Source organism: Neoarius graeffei, chromosome 8 (genome assembly GCF_027579695.1).
Source record: "Neoarius graeffei isolate fNeoGra1 chromosome 8, fNeoGra1.pri, whole genome shotgun sequence".
In the NCBI taxonomy this organism is placed as follows: Eukaryota; Metazoa; Chordata; class Actinopteri; order Siluriformes; family Ariidae; genus Neoarius; species Neoarius graeffei.
This window is the reverse complement of record NC_083576.1, coordinates 72,903,510-72,926,739: the sequence shown is the minus strand read 5'-3', so window position 1 is coordinate 72,926,739 and position 23,230 is coordinate 72,903,510. Positions and strand designations below refer to the sequence as shown.

Genomic DNA, 23,230 nt, shown 5'->3' with positions numbered 1-23,230 from the left:
TAGAAATTTTTTTCATGTCTCATGAGACATGTCTCTTAACATACCATATTCTCCATCTATCTACACATTTTTTCCACAATTTACATGTCTTTATTGATGATTTTCACACCCTCTGATGGCTCATGTGGGACTTGCCTCAGCTTGTGGCGAGAGAGTGTTTAGAGGTCATGCTGAGATTTAGTGTAGACAGAGTCAATGTATTGGGGTGAGAGGTGCCAATAGTCATTATACTTCATGAAAGACAGATTTGAACTCACGTTTTGCATATTTTTTAGAATGTAAGAAGAAAACAGTAAATTGTGTTGTTTAAATTATACAAAACGTGGCTGAATATAGCTTTGTTGTATTTAAGTTTAAATGGAGCATTTCATTTAATGTTGAAAATGAGTGGTTTGTAATGTATTACATACTAGGAATAGTATATTAAAGCTAGACGGCCTTTTGATTTCATAAAATCGGTGAAATTTAGTTCCCTCTGAAATTTGGTCATTGTGATATACGTTTATTTCGGTAATATCTCACAAAATATCCGGCCATTCTGTGGCTAGGAAGTTATTTAATTTGAGGGGATTCCCGAGCAAATAATGTACATGAAATCGCTCACTTTGCGCAGTCAAGCAGACAGAGGAAGTCCGTGTGCGCATGCGCAGGTTTACCTTCTTCTTCTTCTTTTGGGTTTTATGGCAGCTGGCATCCACAGTGTTGCATTACTGCCATCTACAGGTTTACCTTTGACCGTGCACTGACAGTTCCATCATTCTGTCGCTTAAAGAACAGCTGATCACACCGAGGTGCTCGCTGACCGCCAATATTTATTAGTTTGGTCCTGCGTTTCCTTTCCTTCGTATAGAGCATAACGTCTTTTCTTCTCACTTTCCGTTACTGTAGTCGGTCTTTCACATTTCATTCACACTCTCACGTCCTCCATTTTTCTCTCCTGTTTCAAATTTATATCCCACAATGCCTTGCGCAAAAGGGGAAAGCCCACCACGTCATGCATGATGTAGTATCTTGAATTGGGTTATGGTGAAGCCGGAAAAAATAGCAGAGAATTTAGGGCCACGCAGCCCAAAATTCATTAATTGTTCTGTTTAAAAAAAAACTAATAAAATTGGAAGTCTGTGATGCGAATTCAGTAGCTTTCGATCCACTAAACAAAAATAATTAGGTGTGGGGGGAAATTCTTTTTATGACCTACACTTGAAAAATCTGAAAGGCAGTCTACCTTTAAGCATACTTTATGTACCTAAGCTTCAAGTACAATATTTAAAATAATATATACAATTACAATAGTCTAGCTTTAATAATACTGTACAGTAATATAATAGGGTAATTTGCTTAACATTTATTTTTCTGTGCTGATTTATTGTTTGGATATTGCAAATGTAAATGCAAATGTTTCTCAGCAGATGAGGAAGTGATCTGTCTTTTAAAAAGAAAGTTAAAACAGTTTAGGACATTCAAAATGCTTTTACGCTAATTTACATCATGATAAACAAGCAGAAATCAGCACATTTTGGCTAATACTGAATAATGAAATGGTCAAGGATGCCTTCACTGTCCTGTTTTTCTTTGTAATAAAAAAAAATAATTTATCTTTTTGATTTTACAGTTTTATACTGGATAACGGTAAAGTATTTTCCAGCCAGTATGCAGTTAGTTCCTGTATATAATACACCAAGATATTACAATGTACTATTTTATTCTCCTTAATAAGTCACAGTTTTAGATACAAGGCTGTATTTATAGATGAAGGAGGAAAACAATCTCGTCTGAGCACTCGTTTAATAAACGACGACTCGATTTGTGTTTTTTGTTGCGTCTGCCGAATGCTGTAAGTGTTAATGTTGTGGGTTTGTCTGCAGGTGAAATCAGGAACGACCTCTATGTGACCCTGGAGAGAGGGGAGTTTGAGAAAGGAGGGAAGAGCGTGGCGAGGAACGTTGAGGTCACCGTGTATCTGCTGGGAGCTGATGGCCAGGTACTGAAGGTAAAACATACTACAGGAATGTGAGCAGGAATCTGTCTACAGTGGATATAAGAAGTCTACACACCTCTGTAGAAATAGTAGGTTTTGTCAAGTAAAAGAGTGATACTAAGATTTGACTCATGTCAAATCTTTTTCTACCTTTAACGTGAAATTGCAGAATATACAAATAAAGTGAAAATCAATTAGAAACCTCATCTCATCATCTCTAGCCGCTTTATCCTTCTACAGGGTCGCAGGCGAGCTGGAGCCTATCCCAGCTGACTACGGGCAAGAGGCGGGGTACACCCTGGACAAGTCGCCAGGTCATCACAGGGCTGACACATAGACACAGACAACCATTCACACTCTCATTCACACCTACGGTCAATTTAGAGTCACCAGTTAACCTAACCTGCATGTCTTTGGACTGTGGGGGAAACCGGAGCACCCGGAGGAAACCCACGCGGACACGGGGAGAACATGCAAACTCCACACAGAAAGGCCCTCGCCGGCCACGGGGCTCGAACCCAGGACCTTCTTGCTGTGAGGCGACAGCGCTAATCACTACACCACCGTGCCGCCCCAATTAGAAACCTTCAAGAAAAAACCTAGTTGCATAAATATGCACACCCCTAAACTAATACTTTGTTGAAGCACCTTTTGATTTTATTACACCGCTCGGTCTTTTTGGATAAGAGTCCATCAACATGGCACATCTTGACTTGGCAATATTTTTCAACTTTTTCTTGCAAAAACATTCTAGATCTCTCAAATTGTGAGGGCATTCATCTCGTGTGCACATCCTACTCCAGGTCAGGTCAGGTCACCCCACAGATTTTTAGTTAGATTCAGGTCCGGGTTCTGGCGAGGCCATTCAAAAACATTGCTCTTCTTTTGGTTAAGCCATTCCTTTGATATTTGGGTGTATGCTTTGGGTCACTGTTGTGCTGAAGGGTGAAATTCCTTTTCATCTTCAGCTTACTAGCAGAAACCTGTTTTGTTATCCCTCGCCCAAACGAAGTTTGGTGGGGGATATAGAAACGGGTTCCGGCCAGCCGTCTGTCCGTCCGGTCACATTTTCATTTCTGGGCCATATCTTTAAAACTACTGAAGATATCTTCATGAAACTTTGCATACATATCAAGCAACATGTGAACTGGTGCCTTTTGCTATTTTGGATTTTTTTTTTTAAACTATTTTTCAAATTTTTACATAAAAAATTTATTTTGACTTAGTTTCTAAGAGCAATGTTCATTTCCGGAGCATATATCCAAAACTATTCATGATACAGATTTGAAACTTAGTATCCATGTTAACAAGGTGATGTCGATGTGCCTTTTCATACTAAGAAGTTTGAGAAATTTTAATTTTTCATGTTTCCAAGGAAACAATTTCTGACTTAGTCTCTCAGGTTAGTCTTAGGGGTAGGTTTTGTTTCCGGAGCAGAACTTGAAAACTATGAGTGGTATGGTCTTGAAAGTTGGTACATGTGTTGATTAAGTAATGTATTATGTGCCTTTTGATACTAAGAAATGTGAGAAATTTTTAATTTGAGGTGCATGCTTTGGTCGATCTATAACGCCTGCCAGAGGGTAACAGTTCAAAGAGGTTGCGGCCAGGGTGTGGGGTAACTCTGCTGAGGTAGCATGAGGTGGCAATATCCTCCAGAGAGGGCAGTGGGCAGCCTGTTATTTTCTCTGCTGACTTCGCCACTCTCTGGAGCACTTTCTTATCTACAGCAGAGCAGCCTGTATACCACACTGTTATGTAGTATGTTAGCAGGCTATCTATGGTCACCTGGTAAAAGGCCACCAGCAGCTTCCTTTCCATGTTGTGCCTCCTAAGCACTCTCAGGGAGTGCAGTTTTTGCTGTGCTGTCTTGATGTTTGCCATGATGTTAGCCGACCAGGAAAGGTCCTCTGAGATGAGGACTCCCAGGAACTTGGTATTTGTAGCTGTCCTCTGAGATAAGGACTCCCAGGAACTTGGTATTTGTAGCTGTTCATGATTCCCTCCACATACTGTAGATAAAAGCCCCAGTTCTGGGGGGAAAAAAACCCTCCATAGCCCTAAAGCATGATGCCGCCACCACCATGCTTCACCGTGAGTATGGTGTTCTTTTGGTGATGTTATTTTTACGCTGAACCTTTCAAATTATGGAGTTATTATACCCTCTGGAATTGGTTTCATGAGACTGTTTTACTATGGTTTGGGGTGATTTAGTTGATCTTGGATGCTTTTTTGTGAGAATGGTTATTTGTCCCAGTTTCTCCACTTGTTGTTGATGATGGCCTTCATGGTGATCCATGGCACATCTGATGTTTTTGAAATTCTTTTATACCTTACTCCTGATCAATAGCTTTCAACAAGTGAAATACTGTACATGCTTTGTAAGCTCTTTGAGGATCATGGCTTCAGCAGTCGGTTGAAACCAAGATGATGTATTCAGAAGCAGCTGATCTTTATTTGGTGTTGATTAGAATAATTTAATCGATGACAGCCGTGTAATAATTACCTTTGAACATGAAATTGAATGTGATTGGTTCATTCTGAACACAGCCATATTGCCAGTTAGAAAATGGGGTGCACATTTATGCAGCTGAGTTATTGTAACTTCCTATTTTTCTCCAAAGCTTTTCTGATTGTTTTTCATTTATTACCTCCGCCAAGGAGGTTATGTTTTCGGTAGCGTTGGTTGGTTGGTTTGTTGGTTGGTTTGTCTGTTAGCAACATTACGGAAAAAGTAATGAACGGATTGCTCTGAAATTTTTTCCAGAGGTGTGACTGGGCACAAGTAACAATCCATTAAATTTTGGCGGTGATCCGGATCACCTTCTGGATCCCGGATTTTTTTAAAGGATTAATTTTTTCCCCATTGAAATGAATGGGCGCGTGATGCAAAAAAACAGATTTTTCCTTCTGTAGGCCAAACCGTAAGGTCTAAAGTCATGAAACTTGGTACACTGATAGAGGAGTGGACCCTGATTGAGTTCATCAAGTTTCATGTTAGTACATCTCACGCTCTAGCGCTACCAACTGATCACAATCTTACATGCGTTCATGCACGTAACTTTTGATCCGTACGTCTGATTTTCGTAAGTCTGGTGCCGTTGGAATCCTTGGAGCTAGACGATTCCAACGCACCCTATGACGTCATTCTCCGCCTAATTAGCTTTTCCGCCATTTTTAATTTTGTCCAAAGTGAAGGTAGAGTGACCCTGGCCGCATGTTTTGTCCGACATCACGAAACTTGGCACACATGATCTCCAGTCCATGCCTAATGAATGCTATTCGTTTTGCTCTCATACGTCGAAGCGTTCCCCCGTGGCAGCCAATCAAAATCGATGGCGAAGCCACCAAACAGGAAGTGAGCTCATATCACGGAAAAGCTTTGACGTATCAAGACTATATTTAGTGGCATGATTTTGGACACCATCCAAACTACCCTCATCAAATATGGTGTCATTTGGCCACTAGGGGGCGTCACAATTAGCAAAAATGTATTTTGGCTCATATCTCTGAAACGCTTTGACGTATCAAGACCATATTTGTTGAAATTACTTTCGGCACCAGTTCATGTACCCTCATCAAATTTGGTGTCATTTGGTCACTAGGGGGCGCCACAATGAGCAAAAACGTGTTTTGGGTCATATCTCTTTACGGACTTAGAATTACATCTACATTTTCATGTTAGTGATGCTCTGGGACGTCCCTGTAAAGAACCTTGCCAGCCTGTCATCTCCGTATGAGAATCCGACTTGTGTCTTGGCCAAACTTTCACGTGTTGACACAAAACTTGTCGTGTGGGCGTGCAGTCGCCTCTCTTGCCGGGTCGCCATGGCGGCGCACCTGAGCAAGCACACTTTCGCATTTTCTCCGGAAATGCATTCTAGTTATTATTATTATTACCTCCGCCAAGGAGGTTATGTTTTCGGTAGCATTGGTTTGTTTGTTTGTCTGTTAGCAACATTACGGAAAAAGTAATGAACGGATTGCTCTGAAATTTTTTCCAGAGGTGTGACTGGGCACAAGTAACAATCCATTAAATTTTGGCAGTGATCCAGATCACCTTCTGGATCCCGGATTTTTTTAAAGGATTCTTGGCGGAGGTCTGCGCTCTCCGAGTGCTTTTCTAGTTTCTTATGCATTGTAATTTCACATCGAGGGTGTAACAAGTTCTGACATGATTTATCTCGGCTTCATTTTTTCATCTCAAAAATCTTTAACAATGGTTCCTAGACTTTTTATATCCACTGTATATGAGAACACATTCAGGAAATTGACTAACATATTGATTGCTTCCTCTCACACCCTTCCTCTCACATTTACAGCGTTTCGTAGATGCTCTTATCCAGAGAGGCTTACAGAAACGCTTTGTAGTTTCTAACAAAAACACATCCTCATGCTACTTTAGTAGGTCAGGGACAAAAAGCAGAGAAGTAACACGGGACTAAAAACTCTGTTGAGGAGATTAGTACAGTATATGTTTTGCTCTCTTTTGTAGGGTCTGGTGTATTCAGGTTCAGGTGAGCCCGGGATGGATGAGTTCCACTCGTTTGTCCTGTACCATAGTAACAGTCCTCGCTGGTCAGAGCAGATCAAGCTGTGTGTTCCTCCAGAGCTGTTCAGACTCGCTCACCTGCGCTTCGAGTTCAGACACTGCTCTAGTAAGAGCTCATGCTCCGTAATTATTTGATATGAGCTGTTATGTTCGAACTGTTTAAGTAATTACTGTTAAGATAAATATATGACACTAAAATGTTTGCTTTCTGATGTTTCAGCAAAGGAGAAGGGAGAGAAAAAGCTGTTTGGTTTCTCATTCGTGCCACTCATGCAGGAGGATGGAAGAACACTGCCGGATGGCACTCACGAACTCATCGTCCACAAGGTATAGTGTGGATGTGTAAAGAAATACTCCAGTGTTTTTAAAACGAATCTTTACCTACAGTACTGCATCTGTAGAATATGTGTGATTACTACAGATAAGAATTTTAATGTTTGCTTGTACTGGGAAAAGAATGAAAAGCCTGTGTACTTGTATATCGTTTATAATGGCGGTCTAGGGGACGCTGTTGGGATGCAAATAAAGAGTTAGGTATAACGTGTGTTTATAATGCTGTAAAATAGTGCTCAAAATCTGTATAAATCCTACTCCCAGAGATGGAACTACTTTACTTAAAGGGGTTACTTAAAGGGACATGTTATGAAAAACTCCATTTTTCACTGCTTCTGCATATACATTTGGGTATCTGGAAATTACCAACCCACAAAGTCTGAAATAAGACACCCAGTCAGTTTCTTTTGGACTTCCTGTTTCACAAAACATGAGCTTCAACAAGTCGTTCAGATTTGTTTCCCCTTTCTATGTCACAAGTGGAGCTCATTAGAATGATCCCGTTCCCTCATCTGAATGTCTCCACTCATGGCTTGAGAACTACCTTTGTGAATGAATATTCATGAGGAAAGTGCTACCTGATTGGCTGGCTGAACGTGGGGGTGGTAACCAGTGGCTTATTATCCCCCGCTAGTCGAAAGGCCCGAAGTGGGATTATGTCATGGCGATGTCTGTCCGTCTGTCTGTCCGTCCCAGGAAGGGTGCTCACCTTCTGAAATCAACTCCTCTCACAATTTTTGGAAGAATTTCACCAGGATTCTTTGTTATATGTCGGTAGTACGCATATTGTAATTTCGTTCAATTCGGTCGCATTTTACCAGAATTACAGCCCTCGATTAACAAAATTATAATTTGACAATTTCATGAAAGTGTGTTTTCCTTCTGAAATCGACTCCTCTCATAATTTGTGGAGGAATTTCACCAAACTTGGCAGAAGGCTTTGTTATACGTATGTCGGTAGTATGCATATTGGTATTTTGTTCAATTTGGTCGCATTTTATCAGAGTTACAGCCCTTGATTAGCAACCTTGTACTTTCACAATTTCATGAAGGTGTGCTTGCCTTCTGACAGCAACTCCTCTCACAATTCCTTGAAGCTTGGCAAAAGGCCTTGTTACCGGTATATGACGGTAATACGCATATTGCGATTTAATTTCATTTGTGAAAATTTTACCAGAGTTTTGACCCTTGATTAAACAACTTGTACTCATGAGGGTGTACGTTCTTCTGAAATCAACTCCTCTCGCGATTTGTGGAGAAATTTCACCAAACTTGGCAAAAGGCTTTATTATATGACAGTTATACGCCGATTGAAATTTCTTTTAATTTGGGCAAATTTTCCCAGAGTTATGCCCTTGATTATTAACAAACTTGTACTTTGGCAATTTCATCAAGGTGTGCTTGCTTTCTGAAATCAACTTCCCTCACAATTTTTATCCTCCACTGGCTGAAAGGCCCGAAGGGGTATTATGTCGTGGCAATGTCCGTCCGTCCGTCCGTCCCGGGAAGGGTGCTCACTTTCTGAAATCAACTCCTCTCACAATTTTAGGGGGAATTTCATGAAACTTGGCAGGATTCTTTGTTATATGTCGGTAATACGCAGATTGCAATTTCGTTCAATTCAGTCACATTTTACCTGAGTTATGGCAGAGTTGCCAGCGGTGGATATTGTGCTCTCAGAGCGCTCTTGTTATCATTTAAAAGGTACAAGCACTCTAATCAGCCGTTTTGAACAGGGCTGTTTAGACAGGGTGAGGAGGGAGCTGTGGTGCTTTATCCTTGTGGTATTTTGACCAAAATATATCACAGACATTTCATTAAGACCTCAGGGAACTGTGTCAGCCTTTGAAAAAGGGATATACACCTTTAGTGCTACTTAATGTTAATTCTGTGTAATTTAAAGTAAACAGGAATTGTTTAGCTTCTGGTCAGTCTGATGTTGGAGGAAACCTTCATAGGCAACTGGAATTATTTTTTACTCCAGTATTGCAAAGTTGGATAAAATGTCAGGAAAATTATTGGCTTTCTATCACAATTATCAACCAAGTAAAAAAACAAACAAACAAACAAAAAAAAAACCTGCCCTTAGAATTCTATTATACATGAATAAACATTTTTCTTACTTTTTTTCATTACAGAGAAATGATTAGAAATTATTTGTGCTGATTGCACATCCATTACAGATGCAGTGGATAGCAATTATATTGAAAAACTCTGGAGTATCCCTTTAATGTCGCTCTTTTTCTGTTAGTGTGAAGAGACCGCAAACCTGCAGGACTTGTCTCGCTACCTCAAGTTGCCGTTCTCTAAAGCCAGTCTCCAGCCTGGCACTAACCAGACCATGAAGAGCAGCAAAGAGTCCTTCTGGATCCTCTCGACGCTCTGCTCCACCAAACTCACACAGAACGGTACGATCACGACTTCCATCTGGTTGGAATTAAGATAATTCGTTTGGACCAACAATGGCAGGAGCAGTATAATCAGTATCAGCAGAACGGATTATTGTTTGATTTGTTTGCATAACTGGAAAAATGTAGAATTTTCTGAGAAAGGTGCAAAGTGGGGGCGGCACGGTGGTGTAGTGGTTAGCGCTGTCGCCTCACAGCAAGAAGGTCCGGGTTCGAGCCCCGTGGCCGGCGAGGGCCTTTCTGTGTGGAGTTTGCATGTTCTCCCCGTGTCCGCGTGGGTTTCCTCCAGGTGCTCCGGTTTCCCCAACAGTCCAAAGACATGCAGGTTAGGTTAACTGGTGACTCTAAATTGAGCGTAGGTGTGAATGTGAGTGTGAATGGTTGTCTGTGTCTATGTGTCAGCCCTGTGATGACCTGGCGACTTGTCCAGGGTGTACCCCGCCTTTCGCCCGTAGTCAGCTGGGATAGGCTCCAGCTTGCCTGCGACCCTGTAGAACAGGATAAAGCGGCTACAGATAATGAGATGAGATGAATGAAGTGCAAAGTGCTCAGATTTGCTGTTCATAAGGTTTGTGGAACGTTAAAGTGCATATCACGGGTAAATTCAGGCGCAAGATCAATGTAATTCTCCTATTTTATATTAAACTTTGGTCAAATATCTGTCACATTTTGCATTTTGTGCAATTTTTTTACCTTGCGCAATACCAGAAAAATTCAGTTGAAATCAAGCCATTTGAGGCGAATTGGTCCGCCTCTGAAAAAACTTGGCATTTGGATTTCCTGGGAAACATTGATTTTCGTGACGTCGCATGCGGGACGCCTCCCTCTGAATCCTATGTCAGCGCTGGTTTGTTTATGAGAAAACGACCTGGCGGTTTTCTGCAAATTTCTTCAACGTTATCGCGTAATTATTAAAATGGTTAACAGATGTATCGTAGGAGGGTCTAGCAACACCAATCTTGATGGGATTAGTACTCATCGTTTTCCAAAAGACCGAACAATGAGAGAGAAATGGGAGCGCTTGGTCTACACAGGCTGTGCACTGAAACTGTGCAAAGCTCTCGCAGCCTGCTGGCGCTTCCGCACGTAACGTCACGAATCTGGCTCCAGACTCCCTTGGGATTTTTCCAGACGTATTTTATTTTTTTCTGCTGTAGACAGATGGCCTTGTGCAAAATTACCCTTCTGGATGAGTGTGTAAAGGGACATACTTTCATATATACTGTATATAAAAAAAAAAATTGGTCCAGAATATGTATTTTAAGTCATTTCTAATAAGCGTAACACCACTTGCCTCTTAAAGGCCCATCACTCCAATCTTGAGCAATAATTGGCTTTCATAATCACAAACTTTCTGTGACCTTTAATTTCTGACCTTTGTGTTATTTATGGATCTGCTCTCTGTGTGAGTGGTACACATGAAAGAGTGTGTGTGTGTGATGGGGGGTGGCCGCATGCTGATCAAACACCTGCATCTGTTGACCTTGGAGCTCAATCCAATAAGTCCAGCAGCTGGGCTCCGATCAGCCTATAAACACTGCATACTGAAACAAAAACATCCAGGCTTTGACAAAAACTGTACAAAGCAGTGCGTGTTATGCAAAGAATAAAAGACAATGAGTTGTGTTGTTATGGGAAAATAATCAATGACAGAATGGTGTGATGTGGTCTGACATGAATATTTTCTTATTACAGCACATCCTGAAGTGTTTTCTCCTCTTATACAATAAACCAATGATAACAGTTGCTATTTAGGAAAGATTGGCATGACATACTTTTTTATCTTTTTACAGTTACATTTACAGTACATACTTGCCAACCCCCTGAGAACAAAAAGCGGTAGATTAGATTGCACGATGCAGTCGTGCCCTTCTAGGTGGTCCAGGGGTGTGCCTCCCCAGACTGAAGTGCTATATTTGAAGAAAATCGATCGATAAATCAGACCAACACACTTAACAAAATGCATGCGTCTCACCTCAGTGCTTTGATGCTGGATGATCCGATGACCGAGTCGCCTTGAACTTGTTGTCATGGCAAATCTTTTTTTCTTTGGCGTTTTCATTGTTCATGTTTGGTTTTTACAAATACTGGCGCGATTTGTCAAGTCAAGTCAACTTGATTGTCAAATATGCTATACATGCTCGACATACAGCACAGATGAAATATCAGTCCTCTCTGACCCACGGTGCAAACAGGCAATGCAATAAATACAAATAGAATAATTGAAAAACAAACAAACAATATAAACAGTATAAACACTCTAGATAGGAACTAGACATAGACTAAACACTCAAACAATATACCGGTAAACAGTATAAATAAACAGTATAAACACTAGATAAGAACAAGACGTAGACTAAACACTCAGACAATATAAACAGTGTAAACACTAGATAAGAACTACACACAGACTAATTACTCAAACAGACAATATAAACATTCTTTCAGTTCGTTTCTTAAGACACGTATTTTTTAGTATGTTACCTCGTTTGTTGACAGTTTCGGCGAACACTTCCGCCTTCTTCAAATGAATGAAATGCTCACGGACCCAAACACATATGAAATACTCAAAAAAGACCCGACAGAGGAAAAGAAAAAAAGACTAAAACTATTACTCAAACCGTTAATGGACGACAACAAAATTGATAAACAAACATACAACCACCTCATCCCCACAGCAGACATCACCCCCCGGATATACGACACACCGAAAATTCATAAACCCGGAGCACCACTAAGACCCATAGTAGACAGTATAGGATCAGTTACTTACAACCTTTCCAAGACACTGGCAGACATAATTAAACCACTCCTCGGACTCACGGAATACCACTGCAAAAACTCAAAACAACTGGCGAAAGAACTAAAGGAAATCAAGATAAAAAAGGATGAAATCTTTGTATCACATGATGTCATATCCCTCTTTACAAAAACACCGGTCACAAACACTCTCAACATAGTAGAAAACCGGTTAAAAGCAGACAGAACCCTGAAAAAACGTACAAAACTTACAGCACAGGATATAACAAAACTATTACATTTCATTTCCACGTCCACATATTTCCAATTCAGAGGCACAATTTACAGACAAAAAGAGGGATTTGCAATGGGGGACCCGCTATCTGCCACTCTATGCAACTTTTTTATGGAGGATCTGGAAACCCGAGCCATAGAAACAGCACCGGATGACTGCAAACCTATCTTCTGGAAAAGATACGTTGATGACATTCTTGAAATAACCAAAACAGGCCACACACAACAACTCACGGATCATCTAAACTCCATAGACAAGACAGGCAACATCAAATTCACACACGAAGAAGAAACGGACAAGACAATAGCATTTCTGGACCTAAAAATACACCACACAGAAGAAGGTAATATCAGAATCACAACATACAGAAAACCTACACATACCGACCAATATCTTCTCTGGACATCTGAACATCCCATCGCACACAAAATGTCAGTAATCAGAACACTATACGACCGAACACAGAACATCACGGAGGAGAAAGACAGACAGGAGGAGGAACAACACATCCAACAGGCATTAAAAAACTGCCAATATCCACCGTGGACAATTCGAAAAGGGAAATTACAGACACAAATAAAGGAAAAAAACAAACAAACAAGAAAAAACACCGAAAAAACAAACCGGGGCTTTGTCACACTACCATACATAAAAGGAGTTACAGAACGCATCCAACGATCCATGAGGAAATACCACATCAACACCCCGGTCAAACCATACAAGAACCTCCGACAGCTGCTAGTTCACCCCAAAGACAAAATACAACTGGACAATAAATGCAACGTCATCTATGAAATCCCTTGCCGTTCATGCAATAAAGTCTATATTGGTGAAACGGGCAGATGCTTCCACACTCGCAGGAAAGAACACCAATTAGAATGTGAAAAAGAAACAACAAAAAGACTCACAAGATCCGAAAAAGAAAAAGCAAACCAAGAAAACCTAAAATCAGCCATTTCAGACCACTGCAAACGACATAATCATATAATGAATTGGGAAGAGGCCAGAGTCATTCGCGCTGAAGAAAATAGATACCAGCGTTGGATTTTGGAGGCAGTGGAGATACGGGCACAGAGGACCATGAACCGGGATGAGGGAGCGTACGCGCTGTCGCACACCTGGAGCGCAGTCCTGGGGCAGCGACCTGACAGCAGGAGGCGTGGACTACCTGTCAAATTGGGCGGGACGTTCACGCCTCCATAGAGTAACATCAGCTGATAAGGCACGTCACCACTCGACATCTGGTGACTGTTTTGAAGAAGGCGGAAGTGTTCGCCGAAACTGTCAACAAACGAGGTAACATACTAAAAAATACGTGTCTTAAGAAACGAACTTAAAGAATAGTTACAATAATCAGACATAATGAATTTTCACTATATAAGACAATATAAACAGTATAAACACTCTAGATATGAACTAGACGTAGACTAAATACTCATATATATATATACACACACACACACACACACACACACACACACACACACATAAATTGGACCTAAAAATACAACTGGACAATAAATAAAATAACCAAACAGTCAAGGGCACTTGAGGTACAGCAGGTAAACATGAAATAAGCAGTATAAACAAACTACCAGCTGTTAAGATGAGGTAGTGCGGAATAGTGCAAATGAGCGAGGTAAAGTGAGATGTGCGGTCCTCATTGCCGATTGGCTAGAACTATAACAAGGATCAGTGGAATGGTGCGATAGAGCAATACAGTTTAGATTCAACATCATTATCACGCTCTTGGCTTCACTTAATATGACTTTTTGAGACTATGGACTGTACTTGTATTCCCTTTGCGGAAAATAGCTGAAGCCTAGCCCATATGGTCCAATCCTACAAAAGAGCTACTGTAGCACAAACTGCTGAAAAAGTTAATGCTGGCTAAAACAGAAAGGTGTCATTAACTTTTTCAGCATCTCGTGCTACTGTAGCTCTACTGTGGGATTGGACCATATGGAATAGCCTTCATGCCTCATGCGAATCAATGAGCCTTCGACACCCGTGACCCTGTCGACGGTTCACCGGTTGTCCTTCCTTGGACCACTTTTGGTCAGCACTAACCAGCCACTGCATACCAGGAACACGCCACAAGATGTGCCATTTTGAAGATGCTCAGATCCAGTCGTCTCACCATCACAATCTGGCCCTTGTCAAAGTCACTCAGATCCTTACGCTTGCCAATTTTTCCTGCTTCCAACACATTAATTTCGAGAACTGACTGTTCTCTTGCTGCTTAATATTGCTGGGTTTCACGTGATGTCACATCCGCCTCATTAGTTATTTAAAACTTTAGCTGGTGGTCTACCAAAGCTCCGTTGACAAAGCGTTTGTACGGAGAAGGTGCATTGCTTGCATGAAAAATGCCTTATATCTGCGTTGTTTTAGGTTGTTCGAATCGATCAAACCGTGAAACTGATAAAAGTTTCTTCAGGGTTCCCCATGAACTAATAAAAAAGGGTGAACGAACACAGGATTTCACAAAAAGATGTCGAGAAAGGTGGCTTTTGAACCTCTGACTGAAATCGAAGGGAGCCGAGTCGAAGCATGCTCGAGTTTGCAGTGATCACTTGGTGAAAGGTTTGTATCTCCCTCTCAGCTATGTCCTTAGTGTTTTCCAAGTACTTTTCTTGCTATGTGTCATTATTTTACGGTACTTTTTTTAGTCACGAAGCGCTAAAGTCCCCAGCTGTTTTTGTTTACTCCTCACAAAGTCTGTATGCACGAAAGTTGCAACAAAATTCTTCCCCAGCTGTACAGTTACAACGCGCCGTGATCACTTCTTCTCCGTCTTGTTTAACTAAGATCCAGGTCTTTAAAGGGGTTTCTGATGATCTTTGTGAGATAAGTGCCAACACAAGTGAGAATCAAGCGAACTGTTGTTTGTTTACAGTTCAACTTGACACATGATCCAGGGCTGAAGCTATGTTTTGATCACATTTATTGCATGATTTATATTTCAGCTGCTGTTTTATCTCAATCGACAGGTGACATGTTGGATTTGCTGAAGTGGAGAACCCATCCGGACCGGATCATGGACGGCTTGTCCAAACTGAAGGACATGGATGGCACAGAGATAGTTAAGGTAAAATAGTTCTTTAAGACATCGGTTCCCCTTCATATTCCCTTAACATCTTTAAGATTTAACTGAACATGCAGTCAATCACCGTTTTACATCTATTTTTCATCAGTTATTTGCACAGGTGGACAAAGTACCCAACTTCATTACTTAAATCAAAGTACAGATCCCACTGGTCAAATGTTACTCCGATACAAGTGAAAGTTGTCCAGTCAAATTTTTACTCAAGTTAAAGTACTGAAGTACTTGCTTTTAAAAATACTTAAGTTTTAAAAGTAAATTTTTTCTCAATCCCTTGTTGTATTATTGCCACACCGCTTACCGTACAAAACCTACAGTAACGCCTCTCTCTATATATTTCCATCAGGCTTTGAGCCACGGATTATATTAGCAATTTTGCACAAGACATTGCACAGTATATCTACCTCTATGTTTGCACATTGTTTGTTTGCCCTTTTTTTTTTTAAATGTTATAATTTTTCACTCTACCTTTTATATTTTGCATTCCATATGCATTTTATATTTCTCATATATATATATATATATATATATATATATATATATATATATATAGGCGGCACGGCGGTGTAGTGGTTAGCACTGTCGCCTCACAGCAAGAAGGTCCTGGGTTCGAGCCCCATGGCCGGCGAGGGCCTCTCTGTGTGGAGTTTGCATGTTCTCCCCGTGTCCGCGTGGGTTTCCTCCGGGTGCTCCGGTTTCCCCCACAGTCCAAAGACATGCAGGTTAGGTTAACTGGTGACTCTAAATTGACCGTAGGTGTGAATGTGAGTGTGAATGGTTGTCTGTGTCTATGTGTCAGCCCTGTGATGACCTGGCGACTTGTCCAGGGTGTACCCCGCCTTTCGCCCGTAGTCAGCTGGGATAGGCTCCAGCTTGCCTGCGACCCTGTAGAAGGATAAAGCGGCTAGAGATAATGAGATGAGATATTATATATATTTCTTTTTATTTTGGTAAGCGTAGTTTGGTCAGGCAGTTGCAAAATAAGAATTTCATTACCCAATAATAAACCGCTGTGTCTGTTATTGTGTATATGACAAATAAAAAATCTTGAATCTGAAGCAACCGACTGGATTTACTGACTAACTCGTAGAACCTGTAGAATAAACACCTGGTAGAACGTTACAAAAAGGAAACACAACTGAACTGAAAAGAGCCCTTTTTAAAAAAAAAAAAATTCTAACACTCCTACCCATCCCCATAAAGCAGCATGGTAGTGTTCTGACCCAGCTCTGGCAGTGTGTGCACACATGTATGTGTATGTTAATCAGGAAAACAGTGGAATAGCTGTAAATGCAGCTTGCTCAGAAAATAAAAATGACAATCCAACCTGATTAAAACCCAGATCCACACCTCGCGCTTAATAACTGCCCAACAGCAACACTGCTTTAAGCAAGACAAAAAAAAAAGTGCAAGACCATCATCTGACATCAAAACAAAAAATTCCAACAATTTGTTGTGACTGACTAGTACAATACTGTCCATCTCACAGGTCTCGTGTGTGTGCGTGCATGCGTAATTGTATGCATTCATGCACATATGAATCTGCCTGTGGAATCACCGTGGTTTAACGTTAAGCTAGCAAGTCAGTGAAGCTCCACCTGATGCTAGCAAACTCTTTTCAAACTCAAAATCATCTTGGGTAGCTAAAGTTGCTAGAAAAGAAAGATTTCTACATTCTGTTTATTTGGCAAGATTATGCTAAAGCATTTCTGAAAGCACTTCAGATAAGTTAACGTTATTCATGTTAGCGTAACTCCGTTTTTACATGCTAACTAGCAGTGTCCAAGTTAACTAGCTATGTGTTAACGTTAGCCGTGGACAAGGCTACGGCAACTTGGCGGGCAAATCCATAGAAAGTCATTTGACTAACCAGACTGCATAGCTACGTTTGCAACATTATCGCTAGCTCTAAAAGCACAGACAACTTCATTGCAGGCTTTCTCTTGGAATAAAACGTTTATAGACCTCAATATGCTTCCGTAGGTCGGATGGCAAGTTTTTGGAGGCCGTGATGTGGTTCGATTTTGGCAAACAAAGCAAACATTTAAAATGAAAAATCTTTAATCCTTTCAGAAACATGGGTTCTAGGTATGGTCACGGGTGCGTGCGTTCTCCAGAAGAACCGCCTCCTTCCATTCTGCCATCAACTGATCGTGTTCAAATAATGCTGCGGAGAAATCATTGAACTTGATTTTATACAGTCTATGGACATGACGTGACCCTAGTGATTACTGATAGGCTGTCTCAGTGTCACCTGCGAAAAAAAAACAATCATGTTTTCGAAAAGAAAAACACATCCACTTTAAGGTTCTTCATAGTAACAAGTAACAAGGACCTTGATAGAAACGTAGTGGAGTAAAAAGCACAATATTTGCCTTTCAAATGTAGTGAAGTTAAAGTCACAAGTTGCCAAAAAAAAAAAAAAAATACTCAAGTAAACTATAGATACTCAAAAGTGTACACTACCGTTCAAAAGTTTGGAGTCACTTTGAAATGTCCTTATTTTTGAAAGAAAAGCACCGTTCTTTTCAATGAAGATCACTTTAAACTAATCAGAAATCCACTCTATACATTGCTAATGTGGTAAATGACTATTCTAGCTGCAAATGTCTGGTTTTTGGTGCAATATCTCCATAGGTGTATAGAGGCCCATTTCCAGCAACTCTCACTCCAGTGTTCTAATGGTACAATGTGTTTGCTCATTGCCTCAGAAGGCTAATGGATGATTAGAAAACCCTTGTACAATCATGTTAGCACAGCTGAAAACAGTTTAGCTCTTTAGAGAAGCTATAAAACCGACCTTCCTTTGAGCAGATTGAGTTTCTGGAGCATCACATTTGTGGGGTCGATTAAATGCTCAAAATGGCCAGAAAAATGTCTCGACTATATTTTCTATTCATTTTACAACTTATGGTGGGAAATAAAAGTGACTTTTCATGGAAAACACAAAATTGTCTGGGTGACCCCAAACTTTTGAACGGTAGTGTACTTAAGTACAGAACTCAAGTAAATGCACTTCGTTACTGTCCACCTCTGGTTATTTGTGCTTTATATGTTATTACAACTCAAGCAGCACTTCTGGTTGACTTGAGATCAGGACACTTCGTCCAATGACCATTCCGTCCAATAGTTGAGACGTTTTGTCCAAAGCCTTTTTCATATGCACCATCAATTATTTTATACGTGCGACAAGATTGAGATATAAACAAACCATAATTCATTTAAAGGAGTGCATTAAGCACTATCAAAAACACCCAGGCAAACAATCCAAAACGGCAGGCAAACTCATAAACGTGAAACTAGCAAAAGGTTGAGCGAGGCACAAACAGGCTAAATCAGGCAAAGACAAAAACAGAAACTGAAAACAGGATCGGAAACCCAGGGACTCTACATGGGAGAATAAGGCTTGGTAATGCGCACTGACGTGGTGTAATACTTTGCACTGAATGTGCGTTCTCATTCTTTACACTACCGTTCAAAAGTTTGGGGTCACTTTGAAATGTCCTTATTTTTGAAAGAAAAGCACAGTTCTTCTCAATGAAGATCACTTTAAACTAATCAGAAATCCACTCTATACATTGCTAATGTGGTAAATGACTATTCTAGCTGCAAATGTCTGGTTTTTGGTGCAATATCTCCATAGGTGTATAGAGGCCCATTTCCAGCAACTATCACTCCAGTGTTCTAATGGTACAATGTGTTTGCTCATTGTCTCAGCCCATGTTTACATTAGACCGTATCAGCAGATCATCAGATTAACGTTTTTAAAACGATTAGTGTGCACACAGCAACACCAATACACGATTTGCGTGCACACAACAATACCAATACACGGATACGCTCGGCTCCGCAGGCATCCTGCGCTCCAAATCACTCCGCCCTGAACAGCGAGTGCCCTCTGGAGGGTGCGCACTCCGGCCCTGCGCAGCTCACAGAGCACGCGAGTGAAGCACACTAGCAGTGTTTTCGGGACTGAGCCGCTGTGTGTGTGATCCCAGCGCATATCACTTATTATTTGCAAGTGGAAGGATGGCAAGCCTAAAGACAATCATAACTACACAATGATCAGTATTTGCAGTATTTTCATACTTTTATACTCTTTAATGAAAGGTGATACAAGGCGGAAGTCCGCGCCGTTTTTCAGTAGTCGCGTCACATGACCAATGCCAGCGAATCAGGAAGGTGGATGTCACAGTGACGTTGTCCAATGAGACGCCAGCTAGAGCTCAGCACAGCATATCCGCGTATTCTCAATGTTTACACAGCACCGGAGCTGACACGATCTGGATTGAATACGTGGACCCTGGCGGATTCCCGTTTCCCGGCGTTTCCAGGTGTTTTAATGTAAACGGACAGTGCATCCGCGAAGAAAACGAGACAGATACGGTCTAATGTAAACGTAGCCTCAGAAGGCTAATGGATGATTAGAAAACCCTTGTACAATCATGTTAGCACAGCTGAAAACAGTTTAGCTCTTTAGAGAAGCTATAAAACTGACCTTCCTTTGAGCAGATTGAGTTTCTGGAGCATCACATTTGTGGGGTCGATTAAATGCTCAAAATGGCCAGAAAAATGTCTTGACTGTATTTTCTATTCATTTTACAACTTATGGTGGTAAATAAAAGTGTGACTTTTCATGGAAAACACAATTGTCTGGGTGACCCCAAACTTTTGAACGGTAGTGTATATATATGCATGCTGCTGATGCCTCTTGATCATGTGCAGGTGAGCCTCATTAACAGCGTGCGTACGAGAGTCCGCTCGGCGCTGCACGCAGTCCAGAGCGCACCCGAGCGAACTCTCGTACGCATGCTGTTAATGAGGCTCACCTGCACGTGATCAAGAGGCATCAGCGTGCCTATATAAAGACTGAGAAAATATCTGGATATCGCACTTGCCAAGGATATCTGGCAAGTGGGAGTACAGATTTTCTATGTAATTTGGTCTAAAAAAACCGATCTCTCCCCACAAGCGGCCCCAGCCGAACACGCCCGAAGTTGACACTCGCTGATTCCTGTCATTTCCGGTTTCGTTTTCATTTTGCAAAAATGTGTTTTGCTTCGGTCAGATTCCATTGAGAATTCCTCCTTTTTTCAAACCAAATACCTGAAATATAAAATAATTGATAGTGCGTATGAAAAAGGCTTTGGACGAAGTGTCTTAACTGTTGGATGAAATGACCTGCATCTATTGACTTCTTTAATTTCTGTGTACGTTTTCCTGATTGTGATGGTTATAAACCTCATCTTTCTGTTTCAGTTTTTGCAGGACACCTTGGACACGCTGTTTGCCGTGTTAGATGAGAGCCCACAGAGATATGGACTGAAAGTGTTTGACTGCCTGGTAAGACACGTTTACAGCTTCACCATCTCAGATCTCCTGTTTTCAGCGGAGTGTTTTGCGATTTGGATTTTAATAACCAATCTTTTTTCATTCTTCTCACCTGCTGTGTTGCCGTGGTTACCTGCCAAATACAAATGCAAGCAAAACATATTTAATAGCATGGGACCATTGCAAGGGTTGATTTATAACCGTTTGAGCTTTGAAAGCTCTTTGATCCCACTCCTTGGTTTCATGATACGCTGTACACTGTTTTTAGAGCCGCAGGCAGAGCATCAGAGGCTGAGACTAAATGTAGGCTAATAGTCTAATTAACGCAACACAGCGTAATTAAGTATTAACACAATCCCACAAGAGTATAAACTCAAATTAATTCTCGACATCTTTGACTGGTTAATGCTGGTTATCATGTTTGGAGAAAGAAAGGTCTTAGATCTTATAACTGTGTGTAGATCTCTTATAGATCTCGGAAGGATAAATTAAGGCACAATGCCCCAGGGATGTCAGATCTGTGTGATAAAACCAGCCAAATGTTCAGCAAAATTGGTCCAATTCCTGTATGCAAAAATCCTACCTTCCCAAACCCTGAAATAAACTCCAAAGTCATGACAGCAGATATGTGATTATTTCACAAAGGATCATCTGAAGTCGAGGTTTCTCAGAATGCAAAGAATGTTTGAATGAATATTTTTCACACATGCTCTTTAAATAGTCTCAGATAAGGACATATTGTATTATTATAATCCTAAGTAATGAATAATATGAGAATGATTTGGCCCACAACAAGTTTAAATTTATACAGTCAGGTGAATATCCACAATTCACTGGATATGAGCAATTACATGGTCTGAATGGCTACTCTACGACTAGGATATCAGCTCATATACCGTATCGTCAGAGTGCAGGCACTTACGGATGTATGTGCAGAGGAGAGTGGGATGCAAACTGTAGACCAAGCCAAATCGTAAGACAGGAAGCGTGGTCAGATAACTAGCGAGGGTCGGTCAATCAGCAAACAGAGTACTAGAGGCAAGACAGATGACGTAAACGTAGAGAGTAAGCAGAGGTCAGAATAACAAGAAGCAGACAGAGAATGCAAGGCTTGGTATGAACTGGAGAAACACAGAACAAGACTTCACATTGGAGTGGAGCGAGTGAGAAGCTTAAAGCAGAACTGAAGGCGAATTTTTTATTATCAAAATTCTATTTCTCATTTTATTAAATATAGGAATGCATTTTTGATCGCTATTTTGTCGCTGCTATAGCAAGTTATGAGTGTTTGAAATATGCTGTGTAATATATCAGTCCATATGTCAAAGCAATGGCCGTAAACGAGATTCGTTGAGACCTGTGCGAGACATCGTAGGACGGAAGTAAAACGTACAGCGGAAATCAAAGTGATCGACATCTGCCAACGTTGTCGAAAGACGCGCGCGCCCTCTTTCGAATGCTGACGTAATCAAGCCGTAAGTTTTGTTTGTTTTGATAGCAATCAGGAAAGTTTGAAAAACGTAGGCAGTAATCGTCATTTAAACTCGTTTTTGTGCAATATTTCGTTTGGAGAACAGTTTTCAAAATGGCGGCACTGACACCTGGCTGACACTTCACGTTTTGAAGTCTCGCACAAGTCTCGTGAAGATCGCGCGGATAAGCGACGCCTGCCATGGACCAAATGAACTAAATTCAACATGGCTAAAAGCCGAATAGGCCGATAAGTATAATATTTAATTGCAATTAGTTGCCAATACGAGTCACAATATAATGTGACTAAAACCGAAAACGTAATTGAATAAAAAGTTAATTAAGAAATAAAGCAAGTTTAAAAATGACTTCAGTTCTCCTTTAAATAGTGTGACGGTAATTAGTGAAATGAGTGGCAGCTGTAATTAATAGGCCGGTGACAGGGGGCGCTGTGGTTCTTGGGAGTTGTAGTTCAAAGGGTCCATGTTTGTAGTTTGGCTGTTCTCAACAGGTTTATTGACATGTATAAAGTTTTTTTTGTCAAATTTGGAAAAAAAAATGCTCTGTTTCTCAAAATCCAGTGAATGTGGATATAATAAAACTGTTATTCCACTCAATCTCATCGTACATGGCTTATAGCCGACTCGGTGCTACGTGCCTCGTCAGCTATCAGCTCATGTACGACTTGATTTTGTGGAATAACTCTTTATATATATATATATATATATAGCCACAGTATTTTTGTACCAGATGCTACCGTATGTTTACAGAATGTGTAGAAACGGCATTGAAAAGCGTGTGATATTTTACACCGTTTTTGCTGGCTGATCCAGTAGGGGCGCTATTGAGGTGATTATTCGTTGATGGTTACTGGATCAGCCAGCAAAAACGGTGTAAAATATCACATGCTTTTCAATGCTGTTTCTACACATTCTGTCAACAGAGCTTGTGGTACAAAAATCCTGCGAGCATACACACACACACACACACACACACACACAGAGTACCAGTCAAAAGT

General features: G+C 40.8%; 1 protein-coding gene across 1 annotated transcript in view; it reads left to right on the top strand.

Moving 5' to 3' along the window:
* The window catches only part of dock4 (dedicator of cytokinesis 4), a 214,840-nt gene that overhangs the window by 72,283 nt on the left and 119,327 nt on the right, over window positions 1-23,230 (top strand). Inside the window, exons 13-18 of the mRNA XM_060926739.1 lie at window positions 1,866-1,990; window positions 6,474-6,636; window positions 6,751-6,857; window positions 9,115-9,271; window positions 15,299-15,396; window positions 20,671-20,754. Coding sequence (XP_060782722.1) covers window positions 1,866-1,990; window positions 6,474-6,636; window positions 6,751-6,857; window positions 9,115-9,271; window positions 15,299-15,396; window positions 20,671-20,754 — 734 coding nt within the window. The remainder of the gene's footprint in view (window positions 1-1,865; window positions 1,991-6,473; window positions 6,637-6,750; window positions 6,858-9,114; window positions 9,272-15,298; window positions 15,397-20,670; window positions 20,755-23,230) is intronic.